Source organism: Pseudorasbora parva, chromosome 23 (assembly GCF_024679245.1).
Source record: "Pseudorasbora parva isolate DD20220531a chromosome 23, ASM2467924v1, whole genome shotgun sequence".
NCBI lineage: Eukaryota > Metazoa > Chordata > Actinopteri > Cypriniformes > Gobionidae > Pseudorasbora > Pseudorasbora parva.
Window position 1 is genome coordinate 7442968 of NC_090194.1, and position 21519 is coordinate 7464486.

At 38.4% G+C, this 21519-nt stretch overlaps 1 protein-coding gene across 1 annotated transcript; it reads left to right on the plus strand.

Annotated features, from left to right (window-relative positions):
* The first annotated feature begins 628 nt into the window (after nucleotides 1-628).
* On the plus strand, nucleotides 629-21430 carry LOC137063152 (periostin-like). Its single transcript, XM_067434222.1, has 16 exons — nucleotides 629-747; nucleotides 1489-1581; nucleotides 11710-11774; nucleotides 12178-12335; nucleotides 12440-12604; nucleotides 13075-13221; nucleotides 13338-13479; nucleotides 16671-16883; nucleotides 17059-17193; nucleotides 17627-17775; nucleotides 18022-18158; nucleotides 18265-18395; nucleotides 18479-18609; nucleotides 19214-19316; nucleotides 20711-20967; nucleotides 21080-21430. Exons 1-16 carry the CDS (start codon nucleotides 629-631, stop codon nucleotides 21428-21430), a joined length of 2496 nt encoding a protein of 831 aa, XP_067290323.1.
* The last annotated feature ends 89 nt before the right edge of the window (nucleotides 21431-21519 follow it).

Sequence of the window (21519 nt, forward strand, 5' to 3'; positions counted from 1 at the left end):
CCTCAGGTCTTTACACAGTCTTCCAGTTGCATTTAGGATCCATTTAAAAGTATAATTACTGGTATATAAATTACTTAATGGCCTAGGACCTCAGTACATTGCAGATATGCTCATGAAATATAAACCTAACAGATCACTCAGATCATCAGGATCAAGTCAGTTAAAAATACCAATGGTTCACTCAAAGCAAGGAGAGCCGCAGCTGGAACCAGCTTCCTGAAGAGATCAGATGTGCTCAAACAGAAGTCACTTTCAAACCCAGTGCATTTTCTCAATGAGCTCTGTGCTTTGTCAGAACTGCTTGCACTTTATTTTATATGTTTTAATGAACAATACACATGTAATGTAGATATTTTATAAGTAATGCACCTAAACATTTCCATTGTAAGACCCTTTTCGTTCTGTCTCTGTAAATGTATGAAGGTCCTTCTTAGGCGTGCAGGGTTCTCACGGAGGGGGTGGATCCATAGGAAGCAGGTTGATTCTCTCTCTGTATTAATCTTTGTCATTGTGTGTGTTTGAGACAGAAAGATAAGGGGACGGATGATAAAAAGGCCGGTTCCCTGTTGTTCGCTCCCATTCCTTCTGTTCTTTGAGTGGGTTTAGTCTGCAGGGGATATTCTTCAGTATGATATTCTTGTTCACGGCCACCTTCACCATCCTGGCACTTTCTTCCCTGGACCAGGTGGATTCTTCAGCCTATGACACGATAGCGTCACAAAGCCGTGCCAGGGCTAAGCATGAAGGGTAAGACTTTTAAAAGTTCACCTTTGCTGACTGGGGAAAATGTGGTTATTTTGGTTAATATTAAGGACTTCAAACATAAAACACACATTGAAATGCTGGGACTCAAGCATTATGATACATTAACATAAAATTATTTTGTACTGTTTCTTGGTTAATAATATCATCATTTTTTATTTGTAGCTATATAACTACCAAATCTTTTTTTGTTGGCTTTTCACTTAAATGATTCTGACATTTTTAATCTATTTTTATTTCTGCGACTATCATTGTATTTTTTATATTATCTTACATTAAATATGAACCAATATACATTTATAATAATATGAATACAATCATATTATAAATGTATAATATATCTTTATAAATGAAATTATTTTTATTTTTATTTAAAAAAAAAAAAACATTCAAGTGCATTTAATTAGAACCGAATCCGAAAGATTACATTTTTACATTTTATCAATATATATGATATATTTCTGTTTAAGAAAACTTTTTTTTCACTTTATAATTACAGAATTATCTCATGTCATTTAAAAATGCTGAATATTTGAATCTGTATTTCTAAAACAAATGGATTAAAAAGCTATTTCAGGAGTTTAAAACAGCTCTTAAAGCAATTTGTCAGGACTTCTGTATAATCACCTGTCTAACTGAACACCCCTGTGGCCTGTAAGTCTGTCATGTCTGCAGTAATAGACCATTCTCAGAGGTTTTTTTAAACACACCACTCTTTTTTTCCAGACCCAATGTGTGCGCTTTACAGTATGTCATGGGGACGAAGAAAAAGTACTTCAGCACATGCAGGAACTGGAACTCTATCTGTGGCAAGAAGCCGTAAGTCATCCGTCGCTTTTCACTCTGACACTCTCTGCTTTAGCCAGGTTTCTGCCCTTGATCTCGTCAGAGGTCAGAGGTCGCTGTGAAACAATGCCTGTGGTTCTCAGGGTGAAGGTGGGTCGCGATGGTGATGGAGTACATTGATAAGGCTTGTTCTGTGCCGTAGGGTGTGTAGCCCAGGCAGCAAACACTGTCGGCCCACATTTGTTATGCGTGTAATCCACATGTGCCAGATGTGGCCCGGATCTGGGCCTACACCATGTTGCTGTGTGGGAGGATAGTGAATGAAACAGAAGCATTTGAAACTGTTGTGTACGATTTAACGATCTTCTAATCGTCATAACTAATGTAATTCGGTTCTTCAAAGGAATCTGCGGATTGAATTCAAATATGTGGATTAAGTTATCAGAGATTACTGCGCCTTTCTGTGTTCACTGAAGAGGGCAGATGCATCAATACTCGAAACCACGATCAGTAATGCAGCGTTTGCCTGGCGCAAGACAGCAACGTAATGACATCATATAATTTAAAAAAGCCACATGTCATAAAACTTGTCAAATGATTTTTTTTTTTTACATTTATACGGACATAACCAAACAGCCAAACCAAAATGAACGTTATAATAGATATGTGAAATGTGCACTTTTTTAAAAACATGATTCCCTATTATTTATTTTCACGATTTTATAGCATTTGTACATCCTTTACATTTTTATTTCAATGTTGTAATTATCAATTATTATTAATTATCAATTCATTTAATTTTAATTCAACTTGAAGCAGATCTGTTACATGACAACATTAATTAAAGTTTCTTAAGGGTCAAGATCATGTTCTCTGCATCTCCTGCGCTGCATCAAGCCATCCCATAAAATCCTTCATCACTCAAATTAATGCATGGTTCAGATTAACTGTTCATGTGTGTAAGCCTCCAATAAATTATAAAGTAATTATTTCATCACAAATAAATCTTTTAGTCAAGTGGCTGTGTCTATAGTATTATACACTATAAATACTATATGTTCGGATTAAAGTGTCTGCCAAATGCATAAATGTAAATACACAAGATTATAATATTTTTTCAAATGTTATTTTTTTAAATTTCAAATTATGATTGCCTGCCTGGTTTAAGGAAATTATTAGTAATAAAGCAGCAGTGATTGGGACAAATGTCAAGTATCAACACAGCTTAAAACGATGCTATCTAATCCTGTTTACATGAAATAAACCTCTCGAGCAGCTCTTCTTCTAAGCTCATCCTAGACTCGCTGCCATAGCAACAAGTCAGTAAGATTTGAAAATAATATTATAATGTTTTGTATAAGAGACAGCCAATTGATTGGGTTGGGATAATTATTTGTGATGGAATAATTATTTTATAATTTTATTGGAGCCTTACACACATGCTGTAATGTTAATGAGCCGTGCATTAATTTGAGTGGTGACAGAAATTATAGGATGACTTGATGCAGCGCAGGAGATGCAGAGTACTTGATTGTGATTCTTAAAGGAACACTTTTTCCAAAAAAGTTCCAGTTCAGCCAGTTTCCAAAAAACGTAATGAGTTTTGATATTATTCTTATTTAAAACTTGACTCTTCTGTAGCTGCATCGTGTAAAACCGACGGATTTTCTAGATTTTCTTTTCTCTGATTTTCTAGACCGATATGGCTAGGGACTATACTCTTATTCCTGCGTAATAATCCAGGAACTTTGCTGCCATAACATGGGTGCAGCCGGTACAATAATATTACGCAGCAACTGAAAATAGGCTTACTTCTGTCAACATAACCAATGACAACCTGCTATACTTGCCTAACTTACACATGAGAGCGTACTATTTTCAGGCGGACTATTTTCAGGCACTGTCGGTCTTAGTACACGATGTAACTACAGAAGAGAAAATATCAAAAGTCGAAAGAATGCTAATGGTCAACAAATACATTTTATAATCAAGCAAATAAGGTAACACTTTATAATAATGTTAGCCATTAATAACATTATTAATAATGTTCAGATGTAAGTAATTTATAAGTGGTTAGTTAAAGGTAAAGGGTTAGTTCACCAAAAAATAAAAAATTCTGAAAAAACTCACTCTCATGCCATTCGACACCCATAAGACCTCCTTTCATCTTCGGAAAACAAAATACAGTGGTTTTACAATAATTTTAGAAAATAGTTTTTTGCGCAAACCCAACTTAATGATGGCTAAACACTTGTTTCTGACGCCTCGGAGCTTTATGAATCAGCGTTTGGATTGCATGTCAAACCTCCAAACTGCTGAAATCACGTGACTTTGGCGACGCGAACCGCTGATTCAATACACTGATTTATAACGGTTCGAAGATTTACAAAGCAGTGTTTTGGAATTGGCTTTTGCTAAGTCGTTATTTAGGGGGGTTTTCCGCACAAAAACTATTCTCGTCACTTCATAAAATGCATGTAGAGCCACTGTAGTGAGATAAGCTTTGTAACGACGTCTTTAGTCTTTATGGGCCTTAAGAGAGGAAATGACTTTGGTGTCAGTGAAAGATTTGAATTGTTTTGGAAATTCCGTTATCTACAAGCGATTAGCAAATGATTAACTAATCATTTACGAAACATGACTATGCGTTTATAAATGATTATATGTTGATTATTTTATGTATGTTTTGTAGATTCAGTTACAAGTAATTTACAAATGATTGGTTAATGATGAACTAATAATTTACAAAACATGACTATACATTTCATAAATGTTAAAATTAAGATATTTACGACAATAAAATAAATAATTAAATAATAATAAAAAGCTTTATACATTTGTACACATTCAGGTGAGATAAGAATTCTGACTTTAGTTTTGTCCACCGGCTGACTCTCTAAGTTTGTGGCAGGCTTTCACATATTTTGCTGCTGTTGTTGCAATCAAGCTCGATTTTTCTCCCAGAATATGTATACATTTTTCTGAATTTAGTAATGCCATAAAATGTGGTTCTAGTTGTTGGAATTTAGTGAAATAGTCCGATCTGATGTTGTGATAGTAGTCACTTTGCTCTGGTAGCTGCCATCTCTGTCTGTCTGTGCTGTTCTCTCTATATAGCCATACTGTGGTCACTCAGCCTGTATTTGGTTAGGGTCTTTCTCACTTTATGCTCTTACTCACAGCTCAGGTATTCTGCTGGTTTATAGTCTATTTTCAGTGTGTTGAAACGTTGAAATAGTAGTTAAAATATCCAGTTCATGACCCTACACACATACACCCCCTAATTTCAAAATTAAATGGACTAGTCCAAACTGTGCTTGGAGCAAAATATATAGCTAGGGGGGTGGCAGCGGAGTTTTATTTGGGAAAGCACAAGCAGCATGTAGGCTATTCTGACCAGAAAATATCATTCAAGTAATTAAATGTGATCAAGTGATCAATTTCTCACTAGAAATGACATCAGAAGTGGAAAATGTTGGTAACAAATGGACAAACAGACCAGCAAATGCAACTTTAGCACACCATCTTTTTTCCAGCTCAACTATCCCAGAATTGAAAGAACAGGGTTTTGGGATATCAAAGGCAGCGAAGGATACATCTTTGCTGCCTTCAAAACTCGATCAGGTAAAGGTATCTCAGCTAGGAGACAGGAAGCGAAGATAACATTAGATTCGGAAGTATCTTTAGCTGCATTTCATTCGACAGGGTTGCTCCCCACTCCCTGAGCACAGTATATCAGCTGAGGTGAACTTCACTGACAATAATCGCTCGTGTGGAACGCCCTGCACGAAAGGCAAAGACAGGACGTGCAGATTATGATGTAACATAAATTAATATTGTAGCCTAATTTACCTTTCTTTCAAAATTGAAACATATAATAAGCATATACATTTACAAAACACAGTATCTAACAGATATAATTAGTTGTCCATTAGTTTACATAGCCTACTTAACAGATACGAAGCTGCCATCCAGTATGAGAATACATGTATAAATGTATTCTTAATCAGTTTTCTTTGTAGCAGTCTCATCTCGTGTGCTTTCTACGTCCAGCTGCATAGTTAACATTCCTGAGGTAAATAATGTAAAATATAAAAAAATGACATAGCCTATAATATAATTATATATTTGAATTTTATATATATATGTGGTGTGGCAAGCAGCGGGGCGAGGGACCCCTACATTCTCTAATAAATGTAGAGAAGTTCGTTCATGGGAAGGAAGGAGGCGGGAACCGGCGAACGTTTCAACATTTATTAACTCAAAATAAATAAACAAAATGAAAGTAAAACCGCGGACAGCCCCTCACGGACGACTGCCCGCAAACACACACAAAATACAACGTGGGCAGCCCCTCACGGACGACTGCCCACAAACACATAAACAAAACATAACATAAAATTCCAGGCCTGGTCCTCTCTCGTCTTCCGCTGTCCTTGCTCCTCCTTATATGCTCCCGTCACATGGCCGCGAGACGAGACCGGTGTGCCACGCAGCTGGCACTCGTGAACGTTAATCACCGGCCCGCTCTCGCGGTCCCTCGCCCCGCTGCTTGCCACACCACAATATATATATATATTATAATATATATACAAATTCTTATGTTTTATTGCCTTTATTAAAGTTCTTATTAAAGCCTTTACAAATTCGGCATTCAATAAAACTATTATTTATAATAAAAGAAAAAAACAATCACGAATCTGTTTAGTCCGACCGACTTTTTGCCTCAGCCAAACGCGGGTAGCACCCGTAGCACCCGATGATGCTGCAGGTCGAGCAGAGAAGGAAAGGGGCAGGGCAAAGAAAAAGAAAAAGTAAAAGAAAGCACTCAAAGAAGAAGCTGCAAAACGTTGCAAACATACTGACCCGTTCAGGGCTTCAAGTGCAGGTCAGTTTCGTCTGTAATACTGTAGGCCTACTTATTTTCTTGGTTAAATTAATATTGAGCTGCTAGCGAACGTTAGCGGTAGCAACCCTGTTACTATCATCACTTAAAATACTGTATGCTAAAGGAGATTAGCAGATTAATAGTTGGTAAGTTAACGTTGTGTTCGCATCGCATAAGTTTCCAGTCATCTCGCTCCATGTGTAAGGCCCCGTCCACACGAAGCCAGCGCTTTCCAAATCCGATCTTCTTTTTTCCTCGTTTCAAGAAATATCTGCGTCCACACGAGATTAAGAAAACGGACTAAAAACGATGTAGTTTGCATGCCAGGCCAGTGTGTGGCGCTGTAATTCTGCCACAGAAATACACTAAAAACGGAGAAGAAGAGTTGTGGCTAGAAGGGGTATAGCAGTGGTCGGAGGTGAGGCAAAATCTCACAATAAAATAACAATAAATACATTTGCTACTTAACTGATGTGTTTTATTAATGCCTACACCTACCCCAACCCAAAACATACCCTTACAATAATGCAGATACGTTAATTAAATGACGCGATATTGATGTGCGCATGCCGAGTGCCCGTAGTTGTATCCCTTAACTCTTTCACCGTGCCGGACGTAGTGTGATGACGTCACCGTTTCAGAAAATATACGGATTCGCTGTACACACGAAGACGGAAGATGATCGTTTTCAGATTTACCCACTTTGGGACCCGGTTTTGAAAAATATCGGATTCATGTTTCTAAAACGCCGGATCCGTGTGGACGAAACGCTGATACGGTACAAAATGTATACGTATACAGCTAAACGCGTCTCCGTGTGGACGGGGCCTAATAAAAACAATCTACATAATCCGTCTTCTTCGTAAAAAATCATAAATAAATGAATAAATATTATATTACCATATAATATATAAAATAAATAAATATTATCATAAATCCTAAATATCACGGATGCAGTAGGCCTAAAGTAAACGTGGACTCTACTCTCTTTTGCATGCTTTACAGTCGCAATTCTTAAAGGGCTAGTGTACAATTTTAAGATGCAAAATATTTCAATGTAAAATTAGAGAATAATTATCTAAATAGTACACACAAAAAATAAATTGTACAACCTAAACACAAATACTTAAAGACTGAAATGCACCACATACTTTGCAATATTTGTCAGTGAAAATAATTAGGGATTATCCATTTAGTGGCTGCATCCATTTAATAATTTGAAAAAATATAATCATTTACAAATATTATTAGTGAATCCTCTTAATGTACAACAATACTGAGGTGCAAATATTATGTATCTGTCAAAAAGTATAAATTGCATGTTAATACTATCTTGCAAAGAACTGCAACTTTTATATGGTGTAAATAGAATCTATTTTCACTTAGTAAAGCTGTTTCACTTTGTAAATTGTATCTACAGCTATTTTATTTTGGGAACATGAGGGCTCATCAGGACTGCCAGTGCATAGGGCCCGGGATCATGTGCTATGCCCCTGTAGATGCTGTCAAAATGTAGTTTATTGTTGAATACATTTGGACATTTATTTAGAAAATTATGGGTGCGTCTCAATCAGCTAAAGGCAGGGCACTGATCAGGGAATTAGTCTGTGGGATGATTACTGAACTAGGGAGCTGATTGAGTCTGCCCATTTGTGAGGCGTAAAAGTTTCCCCCCCTTTTTTGAATCAAAAGAAGGTGAAGATAATCATCCTAGCACTTGCTGTGGTGCAGTGATCACATCAGATTCAGCCAGGCAGAGTAGAAGCAAAATAAGAAACTTTTTCTTTTTCACATTTTGTATGCAATATAGTGTGCTAAATTTTGGATATTTAATTACAAAAAAATAACTTAAAAACATAAAAACAACATTTTGTCTTAAATGATGGAGACAGAGATATTAGGGAAAATTAAGAAAAGGAAAAGGGAAGTGAAGGTACTGCTCGAGATAAAGCCTTTAATTATTCAGGTAAAAAATAGGGTTGTCTATGTTTCTACATTTTATTTTGGGTCCATATTGGCCTGGATGGGTGTAGGATTTCCCAGCCTGAATTTGTGTCCAAGTCCGGCCCTGCTCTAGCCTAGAAATCTAGACGCACGCTAGCGGCAGCAAATCTAATTTGCCGCGAGTGTCGTCTAGCAATTCTCAATACACTTCTAAGCTGTAAAAACCAAATTCTGGTCAGGCCAATCACATCGTGTATAGAGTCGGTGGGCAAGACTTAACATAGTGACGGCAGAGTTGCGCTTGCGTGCTAATAGTAAACACAGAGGCTGTCAAATGGCGGTCTTTCGAATTCACTTTGACCGCGACTCTGGAAGACTTGGAGTTAAGCTTTTCTCTGAGAAAAGAACAAAGAACGGCACTGAAGTCATTCTTAAAAAAGGGAAGATGTGTTCGGAGTTTTGCTGACCGGATACAGCGAATGTTTAATCTATCAATGAGCTCTGCTTCACGTTGCTCTGGTTGGTTGTAGCGCTATACTATCGCGTGCAGAGGGAGTTTGAAAGACAACCGTTTATCCCGCCCCTCGGATTGAGCTGTCAATGATGAGTTTCCAGACCAAACATCTTGATGAGGGTTTAGCTTGTCAGGCTAGCCCTGCTCTCCACTTCCTGTGAAGTGATATGTCGACATTTCCTACTTCCCTACGCCATTCGCAGTGCCCTTCGAACTGAACATTCACGAGTTTGTGTGCCCATATAATCTTAGTGAAAGTGGTAAACAGATTTGGCTTGCTGTCTGCTATAGAGGGGCTCGGAGAGGATATTCTACCCGAGCTCCGATTGCCCCCCTATAACAGGCAAATTGAATGAATAAAATAATGAATGAATGAGTCATTTATATAGCGCTTTCATATGTACTACTGTGCACCCAAAGCGCTTTACACTCGTGTCAGAGATCTCTCCTCAACCACCACCAATGTGGTGTACAAAAGGAGGAGCAGGGGAGGAGGAGGGATGCTTCAGGAACCAAAAAGGGGAAGAGGTAAGCTGCTGGTTTTATACCTTGGTATTAATTGAAAGATTAGATGGGCGTACTCCTCCCGAAATTACGTTTATTAACTTCACTTTTCGCTCCCTTTGGGTTGGAATCTCACTTAAGATGGAATACCCAGAATACCCTGTGATGTCCACTTTCTCAGTCCACTTACGGTCTACCTTAAAATGTGTCCTTTGAAGGCAGCATTGGGATTGGATTGGGGGAGGATTGGACGCCGCCTTTGATTCTAACGAAATTATTTCTATATATCATTAAATATATTGTTACAGCTGTGGTGTGAACTCTGCTATTATTTAATGCTGAGAACGATATTTAGAACTATATCTTTATCATTATCATAGTTATCGTCCTTGGTGTGAACAGGCCTTTAAAGGTGCATTGTGTAAATGTTAGCGACATCTACCGGTGAGTTTGTGAATTGTATCCACCCACCGCTCACCCCTCCCTTTCAAAGCACTTAGAGAATCTACGGTGGCCGATAGAGGACAAAGATTGTGTTGTCTGAGGCGGCAGTGTGTGACTAGCGCTCTGTAGAGTTTGTTCCTTTAGGGCTACTGTAGAAATATGATGATGCAAAATGTGGATTTCACTGTATGGAGACCCGCGGCGTATGTAGAAATAGGCTCATTCTAAGATAATAAAAACATAATGGCTTATTATGTCTTCACTGAAAACATGGTTATGTGTATTGCATTTCTGTCATTGAAGCTACTAGCTACTCTTTGCAGTCTCAGGCGATGACATCTTTGTCCTGTGTCGGCCACCGTAGCTTCTTTGTGTGCTTTGAAAAGGAGGGGTGAGCGGTGGGCATTTGCAATTCGCAAAACGTTATTAGAAAAAAAACTTTTTTTAGTTAGGATGGTGATTTTATATGTCTGCTACCATCTAAATTTGTATAAAAATTTAAATTTCCATACACTATAAAATTCAATTGGTCATTCATTTGAAAAACATTTTTTGTGACTGATCATATCTAAAAAAAAATTAGTGACTGATCATATCTAAAAAAATTTAGTTGGCCAAACTGAATTTCTGTGAGTTAAATTGCAGCAATTCACAGAAAATCAATTTGGCCTACTGAAAAATGTAGATGTGATCATCAATCACTAGAAAATTTTCAATTGGAGACTTTTTTCTTTTTCTTTTCTTTACTGTGTATTGAACAGCATCTAAAACAAAGCTAATACTTGAATGAAATCTAACCTGAGCCACCCCTAAGAAATAACATTTCCTCTGAGAGCACATATCAACCTGTATGCTCTTGATGTGAATAATAAACCACTGGAATGCTTCACATTTTTCCACACTACATGCCAAATATACTATATAGATACCAGTTGAAGTTAATGTTAAAAATACACATCAATCATGATGGTGTCAAAACAGCCCAGAGGCAATGACCTCACACGTTTCAGACTTTCTCTGTCAGGCCTGGCTCAGATTTGAATCTTTGCCCTTTTACGTTGTCAGATACTTCAGGATTTGCAGATGAGGTAATACTGTGGAACCTATAAAACATACCCAGCAAGCAATTTTGCATTTAAAAGATGTCTAATAGCTGTCCAAACACAGCCCTGACGTCTAGGCTAAAATAAGGCAAAATTGTTTTTGTTGAAAAAATTGCATTTAGACAAAAATCTGTCTAAATTAAGGATGTCTAACCATAGCCCAAGAACAGTCACCAGGATTACTAGTTACTCATAGGCGTATATCGTGTCTATACCGAGATGGTGAAATGATGACTATAGCTTACTGGGTATACTGAGGAGAAGTTAAAGTTGTCTTGCTGTAATTTATAGATTTTCTTCTTTTTTAGTATCTTATCACTGGTCTTTCTAAGTATTGATTGATAATGATGGTGGATGATGTAAATGTGTACATCTTATACAAATACATCTTATTTGTAGCCATGAATATTAGGTCCAGCTTGCAGTTTCTCACATTTTGATTTACAACTGCAAAAATGTAGAGAAAAAGGCAACGCTAAATTCAAAACAAATCCAGATAAAAGTCCAGATGGTTGAACAAACATGTTTTATATGAAATAGACACATCTGTAAAAATTATGTGTGAGTTGTGAGTTTTCTGGACCGAATACGAACTAAATGTCAATTCTTCTATTTTATAACAAAGGAACAAATTATGTATAGAAAAAAATATTTGAAATGTTAACCAAAAACACATCTCAATAACATCATTTGAATATGACGTTTATGATACCGTTTCAGTCATTTGACTCTTTTTTTTTCTTTATTTCTTCTCTTTTATGCAGAATGATATTATATGAGTGCTGTCCAGGTTATGTGAAGTTAGAAGGGAAGCCTGGATGCTCTGCAGGTCTGTATTCAGCATTTTACATATATTATATTTTCTTATGTGTTTGCTGAGTGGTTATTAAGTTACTTGCTAAGCCCAATATACTGCTAAGCCCAATATACAATTGGTATACTGGATTGCGCCAACAATACATTTGACTTCAGTTTAAGGTCATGCTCAGGTTCAGTGTTAGGTTATTCATTGGCTATGAGTTCAGTGGAGGAGAACATTAGTTTTTGTTCTCTAAACAAAACCCAGACCCAGCTGGCTGTTCTTATACATGAGGTTAATGAGCCAGAGCTTGTCTTGAACGTGGACCTGAGGTTCACATCGTATTAACGTTATTTGCTGTATATTTATTTGATAGAAACTGTGCATGAGACTGTTTGTGTTTATTTCCTGTTAATTTCGCTCCACCACCCAGTGGTCCCTACTGACAGTATTTACTGCACCCTGGATCTGGTGAAAGCCAATATCACCCAGCGCTACGCAAACCAGTGTCATCTGAGGGAAAAAATCAAGGGACCAGGCTGGTACACAATGTTCGCACCCAGTGATGATGCCTGGGAAGAGTTAGATCCCGTGAGTCGTAAATTGAGGAATATGCCGTAATGCTGCCATTTTCTGCTAACATTTTTTCTCGATCAAAGCTGTTACATTTTAACACAGTTTCTGTATATTTGCAGGCAACGAAAGCTGCCCTGGTCGGCAGTGGAAAGACTAAGCAATACAATGCACTCCACTATCACATGGTCAACAAACGTCTTCTCACTAAAGACCTGAAGAATGAAATGACCCTGGTGTCCATGAATAACAAACAAAGCCTCTATATCAATCACTATCCAAACGGAGTATGTTTCTCTTTTCTTTAAATGTACTGCATGTGATTTGTATTCATTGTACCATGTCTTTTTTGTTTTATTTATATACTGTTATTAACTTTATATTTTTGCTTTTAATTTTAGTATACAGTTTAGTAATTTAGCTTATCTAATTCATTTCTGTTTTAGGTTTTGTTATTTTATTAGATTTTTGTAATGCAATTAGTTTAATGTTTCCCATTTTTGTTTCTTTTTTAAGCTAAGTTTTTTTTCATGTAATATTTTTTTTCTGCCTGAATTCAGTTAACATAAATTATTTTTAGTTTTAGCTAACAATTAGAAAATGAAATGCACTTTGAAGATCCTGTCATCATGTCGTCTCAAAACTCTCTTCTGTAAAACAAAAAAATATATATTTTAAAGAAGGTTTCAGCAATGGGATCCAAAATGACACTGACAACACTGAAGTCACTTAACTGATCGGTTTCAATGGTTTACAGGTTGTCACTGTGAACTGTGCCCGGATCATTCATGGCAACCAGATGGTCACTAATGGAGTTGTGCATGTCATTGATCGGGTCATCAGCGTCATAAACCAAACGATAAAGGATGTGATTGGAAACAGGGATGAGCTGTCTACACTGAACGTACGTGTTATTATGAATGTGGTTTTGTTAACATATTAAAACTCCTTGGAGGCTTGCTGAACTTCTGATATGATTTCTGAGAGTCAAGTTAAGACTTTGTTTAACGTGTTTTATAGATGGTTGCTGTGAATTCAGGTCTCCATGACCAACTGGGCAAGCCCGGACACTACACACTTTTTGCTCCAACCAACGCGGCCTTTGATAAAATAAACAGACAAACCCTTGAGAGAATGATGAGTGACAAAACTGTACTTGAAGGTAAACATTTTACTTCTTGTCTAGATCACAACCACAGAACATTTGAACAGTATAAACGTAAGGATTCCTATTTTCAAGTGGTTTCAGGTTGCAGTCTTGATGCATTAAAAAGGTAGTATTAATACTAGCAGAAATACTGCTACTGTGGTTTTAAAGTCTTCATCACAAAGTGCACTTCCTTTGAAATGTTTGTGATCTTTTGAAATTGTAATGATGAGTCAACAGATTGGGGATCCAAATGCAATTTTATTAAGACAACAGTCAACAATCAGGCCCATGGAGTGGAACAGGACCTGGGCCCTGGCTTGACATAGATGGGCCTGGGCGTGTAGGTGGACCTGGGCCATGGAGCGTGGGCGGACCTGGGCGTTCTAGAAGCCATGGAGGTTCTGGCCGTTCAGGGGACCACGGGGGCGCCGGAAGCTCCGGAGACCACAGAGTCGCCTCTGGACTTGTGATCGGGAGTGGAGTCCTCTCTGGAGGCTGTTCCTTAGCTGACCACGGCAGGGTGATGCACCTGGGCAGCGAGGGCAGAGCCAGAGGCCTGGGCGGCGCATTCAGGATGGCAGCAACCTCCGGAATGTTCTCTGGGCTCAGGATCCCCGGACTCCTCCTCTTTCTCCTCCTGCACTTGCGCCGGTGAGTCCGGGGTATGGTTTCCATAGCCGCTGGAGACTCCTGCATGACGACCACCTTGTCCGGACACATTGGCGTGGCAGCCGTCTTGTGCACAGGTTCAGGTTGAGCAACCACAGGACTAGAGGGTGCAGGAAACACAGGACTAGCGATAATCAACACTGGACCCGGTGAACACTGAGGGGCCAAGCTCCTTTGCCGTCGGAGCTTGATCCATGGTGCCCCCTCCCAAAAATTATTTAGGGGAAACCTCCTCCTCTACCTCCCCAACAGTGTAGGAGGACCCACTTTCTAAGAGAGCATGATCCAAAAACTCAACCCGTGATCTTCGAGTTCCTTCTCTGATGAGTTTGGATTTGTACTGATCATTGAGTCCATTACAAAAAAAGTCAATAAGGGCAAAATCCGGGAAGTCTGTCCAGGAAATCTCGGGTGTGGTCTTCTAGTGATCTATTACCTTGTTTCAGACGGATGAGTTGAATTGCTGGATCCATGTGTGGCGAAGTCTTCTGTATCGATGAGTCAACAGATTGGGGATCCAAATGCAACTTTATTAAGACAACAGTCCACAATCAAAGTCTAGAGTACAGGCAAGGTCAAAAGACATGCAGGCAGTCCGAGCAGACAAACATTACAAGGCAGGGAACGCAGGCAAGCGGGTAGTCCAGAAACAGAAAGGTGATCCAAAACCAAGAGACATGAAAACATGATAGACGACTCAGAATTGTAGTAGTTACACTTTACAAGACTTCGCAGTGACTGGCAGAGTGAACAAGGTTTATATAGACTAAGGTTGAGGCTAAGATACACAGGTGTAAACAATAATGGCTGATGAGTCAGGGCAAAGGATTATGAGTAATGAAGTCCAAAGTGGGGATAAATATTGAGGTGAGGAAGCCCCAGAGGCCTGATTTGTGACAGAAATAATTATTTTATTCAGCTAGGATGCATTAAATTGGTCACAGTAATGACCTTTAAGACAAACAATAAATGCTGTTCTTTCTAACTTTCTATTAATCAAAGAATCCTGAAAAACTTGATAATAATAAGAAATTATAAGACTGGAGTAATAATGCCGAAAATACTGCTTTGCCACATTCATATTCAATGAAAATGTTTTTGCAATACATTCAAATTGAAAACACTAAATTGTTATATTTCACAGTTTTATTAATTTTACTGTATCTTGTGACACTGACACACTGATGGAGTAATGGCTGCTGACACAGGAATAGTTTTTTTTTTTTTAAAGGAATTTTCAAAATTGGTATTACAGTTTTTACTGTATTATCAAATACATGCAGCCTTGGTGAGCAATAGAGACTTCTTTCAAAAACATTTTAAAATCTTACTGACCCCAAACTTTTAAACGATAGAGTATGTGCACACAAAACATGCAGAGGATAAAATAATCACCCTCATATAAATACTTCATCAGATTCTGGTGTAAAGGTTTAGCAAGGTTTAGCCTTTTAGGTTAGATTATCAATAAAGGAAAAGTGTTATATGAAAATATAGTCTAGCTTTGATGCTACCTATACCCCTTCAATACAGATATATACTATGCACATACACAGATACACAGATACTCAGTTTCTCCAAGGTTGGAGTTGGTTTAGCTCACCTTGAAAACAACATATTTCTCCAAAACATACAGATAACAAGTTCTTCTGCTCATGGAAAAGAACAGCCAATATGCATCTGATTCTTTAGTGTGTCAGTAAAAGTAAAATGAAAGACAAATATGTATTACACTTAACCCTACCCTTAAACTTACCCACACCACCACACCTGTCCCTAACTCTACCCGTATCCCACCTCAATATCAGCAAAAGTGCTTTGCAGTACAATATGAACACAGTAAGTACATTGTACTTATTTTTTGATGTAAGTACATAGTACTTAAGGTCACCTAATATAAAGTGGGGCCCATGATTTTGACAACTTCATTGATTTTGAAAGTAAATTTTGCTTTGTATAAATTGTATCTTCATTTTAATCAAACAATTGCCTGGATTTAATAAATAGGATGCAAACCAAGAATGTCAGGTGTGGATTGAAGTCTGCACAAACAAACCCACTCCTCAAAGTGATCATGGCTGAAAGCTGCTCAGGAATATTTTTCAGTAATACACTGTAATGCAATAAAACACAGTAGCCCATGTTGCAAAGTGTAGATTCAAAAAAGGCCATTTTGAAAGGGGGCTAATTGAAGGTGAATTTAGTTTGGCATGGCACTTAAAAGTTGTCGGATACACAAACATGTACTGTTTAAACAGATGGAGGAAATAAGAGAATGTGATATCACAGATCACAGTTGATGTAAGAGCCTCAACTCTCCACCAGATTGCCCCCGCACAGGAAGAACTGGGCGGATGTCCCAGTAGTCAACATGAGCTTCTGTGTTTTTTAATTGTCTTTGGAGGCCTATAGCCCAAATTTTACTGGACTATGATGATGAAGACAATTCAACAGTTTAGGTCACCAAACTGTTTATCTTTCACTTATCTGTCACTTAACCTTTCTTTCTCTCTCGTTCTGGTTATTTTTCCAAGCTCTTTTAAAGAACCACCTCCTGAGCTCAGTGCAGTGCTCTGAGGCCATTATGGCTGGCTCCATCTACGGTACTCTTGAGGGCAGTAATATTAAGATCGGATGTGATGGTGAGAGCCTCACAGTCAATGGTATCAAGATGGTGCTGAAGAAGGACATTGTCACCAGCAATGGGGTCATTCATTTGATCGACCAGGTGCTCATGCCTGACTCAGGTGAGACTCTATACATGCCTTCTGGGTTCATTCCTGACATTATTTGATCTTAAAAGGATAGCACAAACATGTTATACATTAGCAGATATTACAACATGCAACTTTATTGGCAGTAATAGAGCATCTAAATCTCAATATAAAATTAGTTAGCGTGTATCTTTTGCATGTCTTGCAGCCAAGCAGGTGATGGAGCTTTTGGGCAAATCTCAACGCATCTTCCGTGGCATGGTGTCTAAGCTTGGCCTTGCTGCTACCATGGATGACATCCACAAGTATACTCTTCTCGCCCCACTAAATGGAGCATTCTCTAGTGAGTTGTAAGCAAAATACAGGACATTTCTGTAAAGATAATGGTAAATGCTCAGCAGAAGTCTTTTTTTTATTTATTTTTATTTTTATTTAGCATTATAGAAGAGACCTGAATAAAATGAAGAATGTTACTACACACACACATACACACACCTTTGGTCCACTATCTTTGTGGGGAATCTCCATAGACGTAATGTAATCAAAAGTGGTCCAAAGACAGGATCAGTGGTAAACCAACAACAGGTTCATGGGTGGCCATGGCTCACTGATGTACGTGGAGAGCAAAGGCTGCCCCTGTCACATACATACATATGGCCTATATATTTTTTTTATATTCACTTTGGATTTAATATAGTTACACTTCTGAATACCACTCAGTCCAGTCCAATCTAGTCTCCAAAATTATAAATGTCTTCTCATCACATGTCATGCAGAAAAGGTAATGTCCATGGATCAAAATCTCCTGAAGAATATTCTGGAAAACCACAGCCTGAAATACAAGGTCTCTCTGAATGAATTCTACAATGGCCAGCTGCTCGAGACCCTTGGAGGAAAACTGCTCCGAGTCTTTATTTATCGCAGGGTGAGAAACAAAGACTTGTATTGTTCTTATCTAAGAGACATAGAGAAAGATTGAGTACCTGAAAAAAATTACTGTGTAAACAACCACTTGTTAGACTCTTTATTGCTCTGTTAACTTTTATACAATTGGATATTTACTTCAGGTAATATTTGCTTCCTGAAATTCCTCCTTGTCTGACTATTGTTTCTCAATACTCTGCAAAATGCCCAATGCACAACCATCATTTAATTCTAATCATGTGTGTAGGCTGTGTGTATTGAGAATGCATGTATAGTCAGAGGAAGCAGAGAAGGCAGTAACGGAGTCGTTCATTTTATGAGGTCCCTGATCCAGCCGCCCCAGACGACCATCTATGAGCTGCTCCTGAAAGAAGGACGATTTACGTAAGATTATCATCATGATGTGAAAATGATTACTATTTAATTAATATATACACATTTCTATAGTATTAAAGTACAACTGATTTATCAACTGGCTGAACCGTTCCAGAATCTTCCTGTCTCTGATGGAGAGTGCTGAACTGACAGACCTCCTGAAGCAGGAGGGATCGTACACACTCTTTGCCCCTATGGATGAGGCCTTTGCCACTCTGAAAGAAAAAGACATCGCTCTTTTAAAAAGTAAACCATTTTTCCCTCTAACATGTCCAACAATTGCTTGGTCTGTTACCTCACAGATGACCAGTGATTATTCTCTTATCCAGGTGATATCAATGCCCTCAAGGCAATCCTGCTCTACCATTTTACCAATGGGGTCTTTATTACGGGAGGACTGGAGGGTGGAGTGACTAATCTTCTCAAGACCATACAGGGCAACAACCTTCAAGTGCTGTCTGTAAGTACATTGATATGATTTAAGCGACTAACAAGCCAAATCTATCTGATTAAACACCTTAATCAGTGAAAACAGAGTGATTTCCTGTGATTTTGTATGTTTGTGTATAACAGAGTGTCTCTGGCATAGGGCTTTTTTGTGTGAGTTTAGAGCATTGCTAGGTGATAAGGTCATAACTTTCAGACAGTTTATTGCCATCAATCAAAGTCAACATAGCTCAGAAACTTCTCCATTCGTAACTCCCTCAAAAAGCTGGAACAATAGGTCTCCTAATGTCAAGACACTTCTTTTGCTAAAAACAGAAGTCAGCACAGTAAATATAAAGATATCCAGAGCTAGGAAGTGACTTCTTCATATGATGTCCAGCTGTTGAATTTGTCTACGTGTGTTGAAGTGTTTCAAAGGGTTTTGTAAGATTATCCCATTTAGGCTCACATGAATCTTGGAGTAAAACATTGTTATCATTTATTTATTTTCTATATGTTAATCTTATTTGATGCATTTTAAATATATTGTTGTATATGTATATAATATTATTAATTTATATCTAATTAATTGTAATTTTAAAAGAGCTATTTAATGATAAACACCACCTTGTACACAGGTTAAGAACTCCATCCATGTAAATTCAGAAGAGGTTCCAGAATTTGATCTTATGGCATCCAATGGAGTGGTCCATGTAGTGAAGACTATATTAAACCCTCAAGGTATAGTATTAAAAGCCATGAACATGTGTTTATATGTAATAATGGTTACACTTTATATTAAGATGTCATTGTTAAAGTGTAATTGTATATTTGATTAATAATACTTAACATATACTTACTATAGGGTAGGGTTTGGTTTAGTTACTTATAATTATGTATAATTTACTGTTATTACTATGAAAACACGTATGTGACATACGTAACAAGGACACTGTAAAATAAAGTGTTTAAATATCTTTAAAGGAACACTCCACTTTTTTTGAAAATACGCTCATTTTCCAAGTCCCTTAGAGTTAAACAGTTGAGCTTTACCGTTTTTGAATCCATTCAGCCGATCTCTGTATCTGGCGTTAGCACTTTTAGCATAGCATAGCATACATCATTGAATCATATAGGTCCATTAGCATCGCTCTTAAAAATGAACAAAGACTTTATTTTTTCAAAGATAATATTTTTCCTAATTAAAACTTGACTAATCTGTAGTTACATCGTGTACTAAGACCAACGAAAAAATTAAAAGTTTAGATTTTTATACCGATTTAGATTGGACCTATTTTTTTCATTCCTGCGGTCGTACCATGGGTTCAGCAGCGCGATGATATTACGCAGTGCCTGAAAGTAGTCCTCAGATAGGTAACTTCCAAAACGACCGGCACTAAGTTTGTGTCATTGCAGCCGGCAAATTATGTCCATCGTCATCTAAAGCCCGCCCCGCCCAATTTCATTGGTCCGAACAGTTTTCGGACCAATGATTATTCTGTATTCTGGCATAAATACTCCTACATGGATCAAGTAGAGACCGAAGTGCCTGAGCACAAATGTTGTGGGCGGGGCCTAGTTCGGCTGGCATCCATGCTAGCCCTGACCCTTGAAGGGATGGACTCCACTAGAGCCCTGAAAGTGTGCTGTGGTATCTGGCACCAAGATGTTAGCAGATGTATGCTCGACTGATTGAGATCTGGGGAACTTAGAGGCCAGGTCAACACTTTAAACTCATTGTTGTGCTCCTCAAATCATTCCTGATCCATTTTTTTGCATTATTCTGCTGAAAGAGGCCACAGCCACCAGGGAATACCATTTCCATTAAAAGGGTGTACTTGGTCAACAATGCTTAGGTAGGTGGTACGTGTCAAAGTAATATCCGTATAGAGGGCAGGACCCAAGGTTTCCCAGCAGAACATTGCACAAGCATCACACTTTCTCCATCGGCTTGCTTTCTTTCCATAGTGCATCTGTGCACATGGTGCCATGTGTTCCCCAGGTAAGTGACACACATCATGTGTCAAAATGCCTCTGAATAATTAGTTTTTCACAAGTACAGAGAATATTGTTGATAAGATCATGGCCACTATGATATAACATGACACCTGACAGGATCTGTATCTTTCTCACAGGTCCCATCAAAGTTACAAGAGAGGATAAAGGAAAACCAAACAAAACCAATGTTACAAGAGAGCAGGGAAACGAGCATGGAAAAGAGCATGGAAGGAAGCATGAAAGGGAGCATGGAAAAGAGCATGGAAGGAAGCATGAAAGGGAGCATGGAAGAGAGCATGGAAAAGAGCATGGAAGGAAGCATGAAAGGGAGCATGGAAGAGAGCATGGAAAAGAGCATGGAAGGGAGCATGAAGAAAAACCGAACAAAACAAATGTTACAAGAGAGCATGAAGAAAAGCCGAACAAAACAAATGTTACAAGAGAGCATGAAGAAAAACCGAGCAAAACCCACATTAGAAGAGAGCATGGAAGGGAGCATGGAATAGAGCATGGAAGAGAGCATGGAAGAGAGCATGGAAGGGAGCATGGAAGAGAGCATAGAAGAGAGCATGGAAGGGAGCATGGAAGAGAGCATGGAAGGGAGCATGGAAGAGAGCATGGAAGGGAGCATGGAAGGGAGCATGGAAGGGAGCATGGAAGAGAGCATGGAAGGGAGCATGGAAGAGAGCATGGAAGGGAGCATGGAAGGGAGCATGGAAGGGAGCATAGACGAGAGCATGGAAGGGAGCATGGAAGGGAGCATGGAAGAGAGCATGGAAGAGAGCATGGAAGGGAGCATGGAAGAGAGAATGGAAGGGAGCTTGAAGAAAAACCGAACAAAACCAATGTTACAATAGAATATGAAGAAAAACTGAACAAAACCAATGTTACAAGGGAGCATGGAAGAGAGCATGGAAGAGAGGATGGAAAAGAGCATGGAAGAGAT

What these genes read in the sequence shown, in the direction of transcription:
- LOC137063152 (XM_067434222.1), top strand. Translation starts at nt 629, where the DNA reads ATGATATTCTTGTTCACGGCCACCTTCACCATCCTGGCACTTTCTTCC. An exon ending in TGACAAAACTGTACTTGAAG is followed by an intron (nt 13,480 to 16,670) that starts GTAAACATTTTA and finishes TATTTTTCCAAG; the next exon opens with CTCTTTTAAAGAACCACCTC. An exon ending in GAGTCTTTATTTATCGCAGG is followed by an intron (nt 17,776 to 18,021) that starts GTGAGAAACAAA and finishes TCATGTGTGTAG; the next exon opens with GCTGTGTGTATTGAGAATGC.